The sequence below is a fragment of the Peromyscus californicus genome, unplaced genomic scaffold (assembly GCF_007827085.1).
Source record: "Peromyscus californicus insignis strain IS unplaced genomic scaffold, ASM782708v3 Scaffold_6__1_contigs__length_162567912, whole genome shotgun sequence".
Classification (NCBI taxonomy): Eukaryota; Metazoa; Chordata; class Mammalia; order Rodentia; family Cricetidae; genus Peromyscus; species Peromyscus californicus.
This window is the reverse complement of record NW_026294584.1, coordinates 54560647-54575213: the sequence shown is the minus strand read 5'-3', so window position 1 is coordinate 54575213 and position 14567 is coordinate 54560647. Positions and strand designations below refer to the sequence as shown.

Genomic DNA, 14567 nt, shown 5'->3' with positions numbered 1-14567 from the left:
TATAAATTCTTATGTGTGTGCATATATAGGTGTTGTGAAAATAATAATTAAAAAATAAGAGGTCATAAAATGAGAAGAAGTGGAGAGGGGACAAGAGGGGAGTCAGAGGATGAGAGAGAGGGGAAATTATGTTAATATAGTGTTTGTATATGAAATTCTCAAAATGTGGGTAAAAAAATAAAAATTTAATAAAAAGTTATAAAATGAAAATAAATGTTTATGGGACATTCATATGTTGTCATTCAAGGGTGTAATCATGGGTTTTTCTTTCCAGAGAAACTTGCATAGACCCTGATCAGTAGCATTTGCTTAGGGATGTACTATTACAGGATTTTAGAAGCCTAATCCTTCTAGGTGAAGGTACTTCCTACAGGATACTGAATACACTGTTAACATTTCTATATTTCTGCCATAGAATGCCTCATGGAAGCTTCCATGTGGCACTAGTAATTTTGAGATTCCTTCTTTAAGGAAAACAATAATCAACATTTCACTGGTTTCTGCAAGGTAACTTTCATTGCATTACTTTCTTGATTTTAACTTGTTCCTTTCTTGAGGAAGTGTGTATCATTCCCTATGAGTTAGTTAGTGGTCATTTTAGAAGTTTATCAGCTCAAAATATTGTGATCCTCATCTTTTTTTTTTTTTAATTTATTTTAATTTATTTTGCAATACAATTCAGTTCTACATATCGGTCACAGATTCCCTTGTTCTCCCCCCTCCCGTCCCCCTCACCTTCCCCCCAACGCCCCCCCCCATTCCCATCTCCTCCAGGGCAAAGCCTTCCCCACAGACTGAGGTCAACCTGGTAGACTCAGTCCAGGTAGGTCTAGTCCCCTCCTCCCAGGCCGAGCCAAACAATCCTGCATAGGCCCCAGGTTTCAAACAGCCAACTCATGCAATGAGCACAAGGTGATCCTCATCTTAAAGTCTGATTTCATCACTGTAGTTAGGAATTGCCAATAGTTGGGGTGGGAGATAGCTCAGAGGTTAAGAGCTCTAGCTACTCTTCCAGAGGTCCTTAGATCAATTCCCAATAACCATAGGGTGGCTCACAAACCCTCTCTAATGTTATCTGGTGCCCTCTTCTGGTGTACAAGCATACATGCAGGCAGAACACTGTATACATAATAAATAAAATAAACAAATAAATCTAAGAAAAAAACTTTTAAAAAAAGAATTGTCAATAGTTGGAAGTGAGTTTAAAAATTCAAAATCTTTGAAAATGTAATGTAAATGTCAGGGAACATTCAGAGAGTCAATCTTCTAGACTTTAGAAAGTATCTTTTCTTTCCTACTAAGCACAGTACTATTAAGCACAGTAATGGAATAGAAATAATCTTTACTGAGAGATTCCCAAGAAGCATCACTATAATTTTGCATAAATGAATCTTGCTTTCTCTAAGTCATGTCTAGTCATATTTGTGGACCAAAGAAAAGAGCCCTGGAATGTGAAGAGAGAAGACCACACAGAAGTCACTTATCCAGGAGGTAGGATGAATGGACCAGAGAACACAGGTTAGAGGTCCAAAGTGCTAAGAGAGAAGACAGGATTTTAAGAAGTGTGTTTCTGTAAAAATGACTTTTCTGAAGCTTGAATATATTACTTTTGCAATGAGAAAAGAACATCTCTTTATCCATGTTTCTCATACTTTGAAGTCCTGTAAGTGTCGTCTTATCCTAACTCTTCCATCATTGTCTAGCACATTGACAGTTATAGACAAAGTGTTTATTTTTCCTTCAGAATCCTGAATAATCCATGGATTTTTTATTGTTATTTATACTTCAAAATATTTGATAAGCTACTGTGACATATTAAAGCATCAAAAATGAATTTTTTTTTTTTTTTTTTTTTGGTTTTTCGAGACAGGGTTTCTCTGTGTAGCTTTGCGCCTTTTCTGGAACTCACTTGGTAGTCCAGGCTGGCCTCGAACTCACAGAGATCCGCCTGGCTCTGCCTCCCGAGTGCTGGGATTAAAGGCGTGCGCCACCACCGCCCGGCCCAAAAATGAATTTTTAAATACCTCATGTATCTGATTATTAAAATTGTCTCTATATGCTCCTTATGAGTGATTGCAATTGATTTTGTATATTTTCTGCCATAACCTGAATTTTTAATGCCTTCCTTTTATGGCTACGGCCTAATATGAAAATTCTAATTATTTAGGAGTCTTCCTTTAAAAATATACCAATGCTTTTTCAAGGTTTTATAGATTAAATGTCCAACTTTTCTTCTTCTCAATTTAATTTTATGCATTTTGTTTTTAGCAAAAGATCCTTCCAATCAGCCAATCAGTGATGATGCATGCCTTTAATCCCAGCACTGGGGAGGCAGAGGCAGGGAGATCTCTATGATTTCAAAGCTAGACTGGTCTACAAAGTGAGTTTCAGGACAGCCAGGACTGTTACACAGAGAAACCCTATCTTGAAAAACAAACAACAACAACAAAAGTTCCTTCCAATCAATGGACAATACTTTTAAAATTAATGTATGCATTATGGTTGGGTAGTAATTTTAGTGCTATGCATGCCAGAGTAATGTATGGTAAAATTAAAATATGTATGATCTATAGGACCATTTTTAATAAATCATTCTTGTTTTTGTTCATCCATAATAGAAGGGTTACATTCAAATAATATACCACTAAAAATCATAAAATTAAATTCAGGAAACATAATGTACTATTATCAGGGATAGAAATGATCAAAATACATTATATGCATGTATGAAATTCTCAAAGAATAAATACATATTTAAAATGTAATTCAAAGGAATAAAGGCAAGAAAAGGAGGAAATGAGAATAAAAGAGCAAGAGATTTAAATGCAAATATAAAATAAGAAAAAAATATGTACATGAAGTCAGATGAATATAAGAATAAAAAATCCCGAGTATAAAATACTTTTAAATAACATAAATACCAAATATGAGAAAAAGAAATATTTAAAGAAAAAGTAATAGAGAAAAAAGTAAGTTAAGATATAAAGTAGGACCTCACTGAGTCCTCTAGTAAGTGTAACTTATTTGAGGGAGAGTGTTACAAGTCCTGCCTGAAGTCTATTGCACTTCAACTCCATTGTCTCCATATTGGTGACATCCCACTCACCTTATGGCATGAGGCTATAAGGTCAAATGGATGCTATATTCACTTTAGAAACTTCCTTATTTTAAATGCCTGGAGCCTGCCCTAACCTCAGTGAGTTTTGCACCTTGTGAGCTGGAAGGGTTCTCACTTTCTTCAGAGGCTCTCTGGTTTTTGTTTCAAAGGCACAAACATCTAAGCTGAGAGTGCATCCTGAGTGTATTCAGGAATACAAAAGATAAGCATTCACATCTGCACTGGAAGGGCTGAACAGGAGGATCCGGGTGCCCTTCTGGCTATTTTCAATGCTTTCAGATTCTTCCCAACAGCAAATCATCTTACGGAGTCAAGGAGACTGAGGAATTGGGCGTCCACAAGGCTTGGGCTCCCAACTTTCAGTCTTACCTGACAGAAAACTATGCACAGCAGAGATGCAGCAACAGAGGCAGGGGACTACCTGTTTTCTAGAGTTCTCAGTGACCCCAATAACATGTAGGCCAAAGACTTGCTCTTTGTCACATTTCAAGGCCTCAAACTAAATCACTATCCAAAGCCCCAGTTTCCTACTGCTTATGCTGTTCACCAATAGACACCAGACCCTAACCTCCTCTATGATGACTTCCAAGGCAATCTTCTGTGCAAAACACGCAGCAAAGTGTCATAGCTGGCTTATGATACTTCTCTTTGTTTTCAAATTCTCAAAATCATTCACTCTCAGTCAGTAGGCCCATCCTCAAGATGGTGCCTGGCTGTACGTTCTCATAGATGGGACTCTGATATTTTCACACAGGTTCTTCTTTATTACCCTGACTCTTCTTATGTATGTGTGCCATAGGGAAAAATTCTAATACACTGTCCTATCTGAAACCTCAATCTATCTTTAATATTTTAATTCCACTATCAATAGAGACTTCTTCAATTACTTTACTACAGTGAATGAAACCAGAGAATGAATACAATGGGCAAATGACATTTCCCTGGGCATGAAGTTTTCATGTGATTTATAAACTCAAAAGACTGGTGAGAGGTAATGCAGAAAGAGGATGATCTATTCCACTAAGCTGATCACCAACGGCTAACCTAGGACCCTAAGCCTCTGTCTAAAACTTCAAAATGTGTGTGTGTGTGTGTGTTTGATAACATAAAGTTCTTTTTTTTTTTGATTTATTTATTAATTATGTATACAGTGTTCTGCCTGCATGTATGCCTGCAGGCCAGAAGGGGGGACCTGATCTCATTATAGATGGTTGGAGCCACCATGTGGTTGCTGGGAATTGAACTCAGGACACACTGGAAAAGCAGACTGTGCTCTTAACCTCTGAGCCATCTCTCCAGCCCAAGTTCTATTTAGTATCCAAAGTTAGCGAATGTAGGACAACATATTCAGGAAATAACTTTCTTTAGATAAAGCAAAATTCTGCTGCAGAGGAGAAAAAATGATGAAGTAAAGGAGCTGAGGTCTGAAAGGAAGGGAGCCTGGAGTATAACAAGTGGGTTATAGAGTAGTATATGGAACTGGGGCTCAAGAAGGAGCTAAAGAATTTGAAGAAGACCTGAAAATGAAAACAATGATGTACAAGCTAAGAACATCTGCCTTTCACACTAAGGAGACAACAGAAAGACTCCACTCTGTGACAGTGTATCAAGTGAATGCTGATCTTCAAGTTTGAGCTACAGAAATGTTTACTTCCTCAGATAGTTCCTTTTACACAGAGTGTCAAGGACCAATCCAAAACTCCATTTAGCCAAATTCGTTTCTTATATGTTGGTAATTTCTTCACTGTGGGCCACGTGTCAGGGTACAAGGAAATGGGCAGACACTAAAGCAAATTATTGACCTCTACAGCAGGAGTCCTACAAACAAACCCAAGCAAGCAGCATGCTAAACTACATTGTGGAAAATTCTAGACCACACATAGTGAAATCTTTCAATACTATAATCTAGCTGTGAACACAGAGTTGTGTGCAAATGTGTTTGGCAGGCAACCAATGGGATTACATGACAAGGTAAGAGTCTCAGGCAAAATACAGAGTGGAAGGCAAATTCTGTGTTCATGTTATGCCAGGTGCTTACAAGAGGAAAGTGGATGTGTAATTTGTTCCATAATGAACTTTATTTGACAGTCACCTGCAGCAAATCTCACACCCTGACAATTTCCATGTTTTCTAGAAACTTTGGGAAGCATGCTGGTTTTAGATTAATTTCTTGGGTAAAAAATGAATCATTGGAATCCTTCCTTTCTGAGTTCCTCATACTAAAACATTTGCGAAAACATGCGAGAATTTCTAAAATCTGTCAGACATTGTGCAGTAGGACAGATCTTCCATTTAGGCTAGAGCTCAAAACTCTTTAGATGTGATGTAGGATGCAGAAATGAGAGCACTTAGTAGAGGGACTTTGTTGTGAAGCTGGACTAACAATACTAGGAACAGAGCCACAGCATAGTCTATGAAACCAATGTTAGCCTTTCTGGTAGTTCATTCTACATTTTCCAACCTCCAGTCATCTTATCATCTCTGACACAATTGCCACATTAGAGCCAAGTTTTTCCACCTTCATTTAGAATCTCTAGAGCATTCAATATGTTTCTGAAAACTGATATATAATCTTACCTCCAACTTATATCTCCCTAGGCCTAATGTTGGAATGGAGAAAATGAAAGATGAGCAATTGATACCAAGGCTCCTGCAACTGACTCTTTAATTAGATTCAGATTGACACATCATCAGTCAATAAGCTCCTCTGGCCAGGTTTTACCTCAGTAAATTGAGGACTGGTCTAGCTAGAACTCTTGCTACATACAAAATAGAAAATTACAGAATCCCTATTGGAATACATTTCTGACTGGTTAGAGGTTGCTGTCTGCCATAAGTCTAGCATACTTTCTTTAAGCTTGGCAGTAGTTTCCTGTTCTCTACCTGTCCTTATCTGGAAAATGTCCCTGGGCCTTGAGGACTGACCTTATCTGAAAGCTGCCTTTAAACCATATGCCTGCCTCTAATCTAGATGCCTGATTCATCTTTAGCTTGACCTTTGGCACAAATCCCTGCTAAAAGGACTTGTGCTGAGGAGCTCTGCTATAGGACCCTACTGCCACAAACTAAGCCTTGGGATAGGAATGTGTCACTTAATGCAAATTAAGGTTTGTCCCCAGGCTCCCCAATCCTATACATTCCTTATACTCTGGAATAAAGTTGAGCTGATTCACTGAAATCAGTCTCCCAGAGGCCTCTCTTTTCCTGCTCATGGGCCATGTACAAAGCTTTCTGTCACCCCTTCTGCCTCTTTCCTCTCTCAACCTGGTGGTCAAAAGGTCAAGAGGGAAAGAGGACCTTCACAAATCCCCACATATCTATACACAGCTGATTCTCTGATCAGAGCCCAGACTCCGCCCAAACTTTTTCGAATATCTAAAACATCATGTACACTCTTAGGTCAGGAGGCATATTCATAGAATATAGGGTACTTATAATTAATGCAGTTTTCTAAGCCTTGATGACTCTTAAAAAGATACACAATGCTGGCAAACTATAAGGGGAAAAAAAGACCACAACTTTGGTGTATTTCACTCCTATAATGTATCAAATAAGATCATACATAATTTTCATCCATCCACTTCAAGACACCCAGAACTCATGAGTCTGGTTAGAAAAGAGATAATGGAAAGCCCAATCTTGTAAGGAACTCCTCACCTTCTGCTTTTTCATCATTCCTGTTCGAATTGCAGACCTCAGAGCCCTTTAATTTCATCTTCCTACTCAGTAGATTAGTTGGCTTCTCAGGAAAAAGGCTTGGACAATACTGATTTTATATCAGGTGATTTCCAAATGTCCCCACTACCTACCAGAACCAGGCCATCCTCAAAGTTTCTTCCATAACATCCACAAAGTCAGAGAATTCTAAGGATCCTAGATGCTATTATTTTTTCCTAACTTTCATCTCCTAACATTAGGAATCCCACTGTATGGACAGGGGCTTGAATTCCGCTGATTGATCTATGCCAGTGACATTGCAAGAACCATTGGTTCTCACTCTCTGGCCTGAGAAAAAAGTTTCCTTGCCACCTGTAAGTCTCCTAGTGACAAAGATGCCAAACAGCAAAGCTGATGCAAGACTCTGGGAAAGAGAAACGTGCAGTTATGTTTGTGCAGGAGGACAATGACCCCTCCAGTGCTAAGCCTTCCTCTCCTAGGGAGCTATAAATTCAGGCTCTCTTCCCATGCTCACTGCCTTCTGCCACCATGAGTGCTCTCCTGATCCTGGCCCTTGTGGGAGCTGCTGGTGAGTTCCATGCCTTTCTCCAAGCTCTTTCCATCCCATTAACTAGAATATATGAACTGTCCTAATGCTGTTCTCCATCTTCTGATAGTCTCACCAGTCTCACAAATCTTCTCCCCATTTTCCTTGGCTCTCATTCTTTACCTTTCTCACTTCCCCTTTAATCTGCTCTCACCAACAGTCTTCTTTGTAATTGGTACCAGAAGCAGGGAATGTTAAAAGGTAGACCTGGTAGAGGTTCCATGAAATGGGCAAGCATGGGCTCTACTTGGCTCCATGATTCTATGATACTTGTACCATAGACATTCTTAAAGAAAAGTATTCCTGAAGACATGGAAAACTTATTTTTGCCTGAGATTTGACCTTATGTGTCCTGTGTCTTGTCTGTTTACTGGGGTTTTGAAGTCCCAAGATGAACTGAATCTTACCAGTCACACATTGAAAGTTAACAAGTACTGTTACATTGGCCAGTTGCTGACTCCCTCCCTTTGTTATGTCCGAGTTGGTTGGGAATTCCTTTCTATTCTGGCCTCAGTCTACAGAGCTGATTTCTGTGGGAAGTTTGCCTAGGTCAAATCATTCTGACACTCCAAAAAGTTAACATTCAGGTGGCACAAAAAAGTAATGGGTGTAAAAATAAAGCAGGCCGTGGGCAAACCTAGCTTCTAATGGGATCCCACTAAGTGCGTTCTTAGGTAGTTCTTGCTGTCCCAACCCTGACGCTTAGGAGAGATCTGAGCCCTGTAGGAACTACCTATCTGTCCTGCAGAGCCCAATACTGGGAAGCCCTACAATCCATGTTGCCTATTGTGCATAGAGTGATCCCAGTTTTCCTGCTCTCATCATGCTCAGTAAGAAATCCTAATGGTTTAAGCTGCCATAGAGCCATTGGCTTCACCCTCTAGCACCCTGATAAATTGGTTTATTCTTATTTCCTATCTCCATTCAAGTTGCTTTTCCTGTTGACGATGATGACAAGATCGTTGGAGGATACACTTGCCAGGAGAATTCTGTGCCCTACCAGGTGTCTCTGAACTCTGGGTACCACTTTTGTGGAGGTTCCCTCATCAATAGTCAATGGGTGGTGTCTGCTGCTCACTGCTACAAGAGGTAAGTGATGGGCTCCTGGATGCAGAGCTCACAGCCTGGGACATATTTGCAACATAGCACTTGGACAAGGGGTGAAGTTGTAAGGTAACTAGGGAAAGCCATGAAGAAAAGAATTGTAGGCAGCTGCTGAGTATCATGAACAAGACTGAAATTATATGCAGAAGAGAAATCCTCTCACTTCCCCAAACAAACCCATAATATAGCAAGGATTATGGGCCATTAAACCCAGAAGAATTGATCTTGTTATCATAGACACCAATGAGAAAGTCATACAAGAACTTTGTATAAGGACCACTAGCTAAATTGAATAATAAACACCAAGTTTTCAGAAATACAGCTAAATATTGATTAAATCAATGCAATCTCTACTGTGTGTTCTCAGTCCTGAGTATGTATCACAAAGATGACAAGGTTCCTTAAAACACTGAACCCAGGTCTAGATTCTGGCTCAGTATTTCTGGAGTTGGAAGCAAGAATGTAAACTTCTCTCAGGGTCCTATGTCACACTGGTGTGGGTCATTGCACAATTCTTCGGTCTCCACAGGATTAGGTTCTACATAGTAATAGTTTTTAACAAAGCAAGAAGTATTTGTCATAGTTCCTACTGTAGTAAACAAAGACTCAGAGGGTGAGGTGTGCATCAAATGTCACCTAAGGTCTGCATCCCTGGATGTATCAGGGGCTATAGTATGGCAGGTCAGAAACCAGCCCAAACTGCACTCCTTTATTTTATACTCTATATACCAACAACCTCTGTAGATTAAAGGGCCAGGGTGCCTAACCAGAAATTGTTCATCACTGAAGAGCTTCTCCTCTGAGCTACCCCTGAACATGAAGTTTTGGAACCTGTAGTGTGTTTTGGGTAATGTGTTGAAACTCTCAACCATGTCTTTTCTTTCCAACAGCCGCATCCAAGTGAGACTGGGAGAGTACAACATCAATGTCCTTGAGGGCAATGAGCAGTTTGTCACTGCTTCCAAAAGCATCAGGCACCCCAATTACAATTCATGGACCCTGGACAATGACATCATGCTGATCAAGCTAGCTTCCCCTGTGACCCTCAGTGCCAGAGTGGCCACTGTGGCTCTGCCCACCTCCTGTGCACCCGCTGGCACTCAGTGCCTCATCTCTGGCTGGGGCAACACCCTCAGCTCAGGTGGTAAGTATGACATTTACCTACTCTGTCACTTCCTCCCCATGTTTTCTAAAACCAGACATGTCTCTGGATTTGAACTTATTTGTTTTCACCTTCCAAATATATTTGAAGTACCAACTATAAGAAGAGTATACCTGGTAGCAAAGGGCTACAAAATACCAAGAAGTTCACTTCCTGTAACCTAAAGAGAACACATATACAATGTATTATTATACTGAAAACAAGATCAACAATGGTCATTTTACAGTTTTAGAAAGCTATAATTCTTTGTTGGAATTTATACTCTTAATGATTTCTCTGGTGGTTAGCCATGGTTTTCAGCGATAAATTATTATTCCTCAGGGTGCTCTAATACATATTTCTTCTTTGATCACTATCTTTTCTCAAAGTGAATAACCCAGACCTGCTCCAGTGCCTGGATGCCCCACTGCTGACTCAGGCTGCATGTGAAGCCTCCTACCCTGGGAAAATCACCAACAACATGGTCTGTGCTGGCTTCCTTGAGGGAGGCAAGGATTCCTGCCAGGTGAGTGGCCCCCTTTGCATATGAAACCCCTCTTCTCCTGGGAGTGGGATTTGAATGTTCAACATTGTGAGATTAGAAGGATCATGCACTGGGATCAGGAAAAGTGATCTTTACCCTGGATGTCCTTTCATCTCATTAGTAAGATTAGAGGATGTGTTTCAATGAAAAACAAATGGAGTCAGAAGCTGACTAGAATGGGTCTTAATGTAAGAGCAGATGTGACCCTTTTTCTTCATGCCGCTTCTTTAAACACTGTATTTCTCCACTCCAGGGTGACTCTGGTGGCCCTGTGGTCTGCAATGGACAACTTCAGGGCATCGTCTCCTGGGGCTATGGCTGTGCCCAGAAGAACCTCCCTGGTGTGTACACCAAGGTCTGCAACTATGTGGACTGGATTCAGAACACAATTGCTGCCAACTAGAGATCCCCAATCCAATTCCTTCTCAGTCCCTGTGTCAATAAACTACATTTACCATTACTACCTGTTCCTCTGTCTGACCTTTCTATTTTCTTAGTTCTGGGAGGCAAGCTCTTATCTGAGGGCTTTGAGATCATGCAGACATTCTCCACTGAAAGTCATCCTGGACTCAAAATTGTCCTCATGAAATAATGATCAGCAACATTTGAAACACAACAATAATTTCAGTGGAGCCATATTGGGGAGTGTATTTCATTTTACTTTTTCAAAATAAGTCATGTCTAAATAGCAGAGCTAAAGATTTTTTTTCCTGAATACATCAGTGGGACTGAACTTGTAAAGTATGCATACACTGTTGTGGTAGACAAGACTACTGATTTCTTTGACTATGGCAGAAACTCTTTGTACCCAATGTAAATCTTAGCAATAATTAACTACCTTAGCTTCTGAGTTCCCTCCCTCATATTCATTTTGGCAGCTTTGATGCAAAGTCTTGCTCTGTAATCCTAGCAGGCCTTGAAGTTGGAATTTTCTTGCTTCAGGCTGCCACATGCTTATACAATAGGTTGCATTAACAGAGCTGGCTCTCTACTTAAAAGTGTTCATGCCAAAGCAGTTTTACTCCATTCTAAGAGTGGGTGTCCTACTTAGATAATGTATCACTGGGTGTCCCCAATTCCCACTTATGTTTCTATTGAAGAAATAAGAGGTTATGGATTAAAACCTCTTACATCTCTGAGCAATCTGTCTTCTGTTTATCTCACACAATAATACTAAAGTGCGTGTATTGTCTTGATAGTTCCCGGAGACATGTTCACATTTACTTAAGGTTCCCTTTTGTAGTAGTATTCCAGTGCCACAGTTAGAAAGCAAAGATTCAGAGAAGATTGTTTGTGCACCCTATCCCACACCTGGAAGGTGATAGAACAGGTTATTGTTAGAATTGTTTAGTTATTTGCATGTCCACTAGTGGCCTCCCTTCTCTTCCTACTGGGTGGTCTCAGGTGAGGAAGAGCCAAACCTACTTGATCTTTGTAATCTTTTCAACCCACCCTCACCAACAAACACCCATTCCTGCTTCTCTGCACTTCCTGAAAGTATTCCCCAATCACAGCCTTCTACGAAAGCTGTCTACTTATAGAGAGCTCTTGCTCATTGCATTCTTTCTGATTTAACACTTTCCTGATTTCCCACAATGTTCAAGACACCACTGAAGCCTCTTCCCAGGGAATACAGGGCTCTATTTTGTCTTTTTCCTGGTTTCCTTTCTATGACTGCAATAAAACTCTGAGCAACAGTAACTTAGTAACTTACACTTGACATTATAGTATACCATTGAGAGATGTCAGGGCAAGAACTCAAGCAAGAATTTAAAAGCTTAAACCATGAAGAAACATTGTTTCCTGGCTTGCTTTCAGGCTTATTCTCTCATTTAAAAAATTTAGCTATTTAAGAACTTCCTACATTATGTTTTGATTATATTGATGCTCTCAATTCCTCCCAGATTTCCCCTTCTTTCCTATCTATCCAGGATGTGTTCTTTTCTTTTTCTTTTTAGACACATCAAATCCTATATGTGCCACCCGTGTATTCTTGGACGTGTGATTCTCTACTGGAGATGGCTTACAACCTCAAAAAAAAAAAAAAAAAAAAAAAAAAAAAAAGCTGACCCTACCTCTCCCAACAGCCATCCATTGTCAGTAACTCCACTGCTGGAGGTGGATCTTCATGCCTACCTACCAGAACCCTGCTGAAATTTGGACAGGCTTAAGTTTTCACGGCTCTTGTTCATAATCATTATGAGTTCACACATGCCGTTACCCTGATGTAGTCAGAAGACACGGTTTCCTTATCATCATCTACAACCTCTGGCTCTTATACTCTTTCCACACCCTCTTTTGCAATTGTCCCTGATCCTTGGGAGGAAGTTGTATGATATAGATATGCTACTTAGGGCTGTTCACTCAGAAGTCTGTCAGTTTTGGCACCTTGACTGGTTGTGAGCCCCTTTTTTATCACCATCTATTGAACAAAATATTTTTTGGATGAGGGTTGAAAGATTCAATGTTCTATAAGTATAATAATAAGTCATTAATAGTTAGTTTAATTCTATGCTCATTTAGCAAAGTAATAGTAGTAGCTTCTGCCCGAAGGGCCTGTGATATATCTGGCCATAGGTTGTTAGTCCTAACAGTGATGCCAGTTATGAATTTCAACTTGTGGAGTGGGCCTTAAATCCAATCAGAAAGTGGTTGTTACTCCCATGAGGTTTATACTACTATTGCCCTAGTGGCATTGTATTTCCAGGCCAGTCATTATTATCTATCACAACATTCAAGCTGGGTAATTCTAATGATTACTTTCCTGCTCTGACAGTGTAAATGGCACCTCTCAGCATTATGATATCTAGCCTGTAGAAATGACGTTTCAGGGTCAGTACCAACTTGCTTTCTCCAAGTACTATGACTCTTTTATGTGGTGTCTTGTGCAATGGGACTGTAGCATCAAGTTCTGGAAAGTAACCAAAAGTAATCACAATAAACTATACTCTTTGGGGTTATAGTGGCCAACAACTCCAAAAAATTTAATCCATTCCAGACAATGTGCTTTTTATTTCTTAGTTTATGGTTTCTAGTAGGGGCATTTTTTACCTTGTTACATTTACCATGTGACGTTTTGAAATGTCTTCAGTGTTAGTTATCCCTTTCCATTACCCCCCAACACATACACACACACTCACACACAAGTCTTCTTATCATCTGGAACCCTTTTCCACTTCCTTCTATGTAGGGACAGTAGACTCACACTACCAAATTCTTCCCTCCCTGACAATTGCCATTGTACCTATTTCTAGGTAGAAATACTAGGCTCCTACCACCAACTCTACTCATCAATCTATACATGCCATAAGCCCTTGGCCCTGTCTTTATGTAAACATCCTGGCAACTCTATACATTCTTGTGCCCCAAGGACCACCCTTTCCAGGTAGGGGCCCCAGACTTAATACTGTCAACTCCATCCATTCCTGTGACCTGGCTCAGGAAAACATGCCCCACACCTGTCTTAACTACCTCTCCTCTGCCCCTCACCTTTAAGGTAGGGTTTTTAGATTTGCATCGCCAATGCCACAGACTCCCAATGCATAAGTACAATTACTGCGCACCCCCTCCCTAAAGATTGACTGTCAGAATCTTCTAACTCCTAAAGAAGGGTGGTTTCTGGGCTTAGAAACTTCATTTAGCTAAAGCTAGCTGGAACTATTTCTGACACCCCATTTGAACATCAACACTGAGTTGTCTCAACACTGAACCCTAAGCCACATACAGTTACTCTATAACCTGATCAGTTAGGGTAACAGGAAACAGATATTCAAATACCCACTCAACAAAAGGGACACAAGGTCTCCATACCAGGAAACATGCTTATGACCTGATTCCAGATGCATAGGTTCCATCACAAAAACACAAGCATGAATAAACAAGACAGTACGCTCAGCCAAAAGTTAATACTATCATAGTAATGTTTCTCCAGAAAAGTGACTTAGCTAAAGCACAAGACAATGATTTCAGAATAACAATAACAAACATGGTCACGGAGTTTAAATAGGAAATGAACAACTGCTACCATGAAGATCGTGAAAATACAAACAGTTGAATAAAACAAAATAAAATCAAAGTATGAAACCAGAATTTAATGAAGAGGGAGAATCTCTGAAGAAAAGTCAAATGAAATAAAACTCAATATGAGAAATTCAGGAATTCACTCTGGCCAGGGAAGTAGGTAAGCCACCTTAGATCTTCACCTCTCCTGATCCTCCAGCCTCCTCCCTGCCTCCATAGAAGACCAACTACTGCGGCCTCCCTTCCTCTTCTCCCCTTCTCCATTGGATCAATAGATTTTCCCCTCCTAATTTCCTCTTGGAGACTCATTGCTTTATCCCATTCCCAGACTCCAGCAGACATCCCCCACCAACCTGCAGGCCACTTCTGCTACAGA

General features: G+C 40.1%; 1 protein-coding gene and 1 gene segment (V, D, J or C); one reads left to right on the top strand and one right to left on the bottom strand.

The window, feature by feature from the left end:
• LOC128098744 (T-cell receptor beta-1 chain C region-like) overlaps window positions 1–14567 on the bottom strand; it is a 431175-nt gene that overhangs the window by 68859 nt on the left and 347749 nt on the right.
• LOC128098745 (anionic trypsin-2) lies at window positions 7325–10574 on the top strand. The gene is made up of 5 exons (XM_052720139.1): window positions 7325–7364; window positions 8312–8471; window positions 9377–9630; window positions 10017–10153; window positions 10425–10574. The coding sequence occupies exons 1-5, from the start codon at window positions 7325–7327 to the stop codon at window positions 10572–10574; spliced, it is 741 nt and encodes a 246-aa protein (XP_052576099.1).

What these genes read in the sequence shown, in the direction of transcription:
- LOC128098745 (XM_052720139.1), top strand. Translation starts at nt 7,325, where the DNA reads ATGAGTGCTCTCCTGATCCTGGCCCTTGTGGGAGCTGCTG. An exon ending in GCTGCTCACTGCTACAAGAG is followed by an intron (nt 8,472 to 9,376) that starts GTAAGTGATGGG and finishes TCTTTCCAACAG; the next exon opens with CCGCATCCAAGTGAGACTGG. An exon ending in GAGGCAAGGATTCCTGCCAG is followed by an intron (nt 10,154 to 10,424) that starts GTGAGTGGCCCC and finishes TCTCCACTCCAG; the next exon opens with GGTGACTCTGGTGGCCCTGT.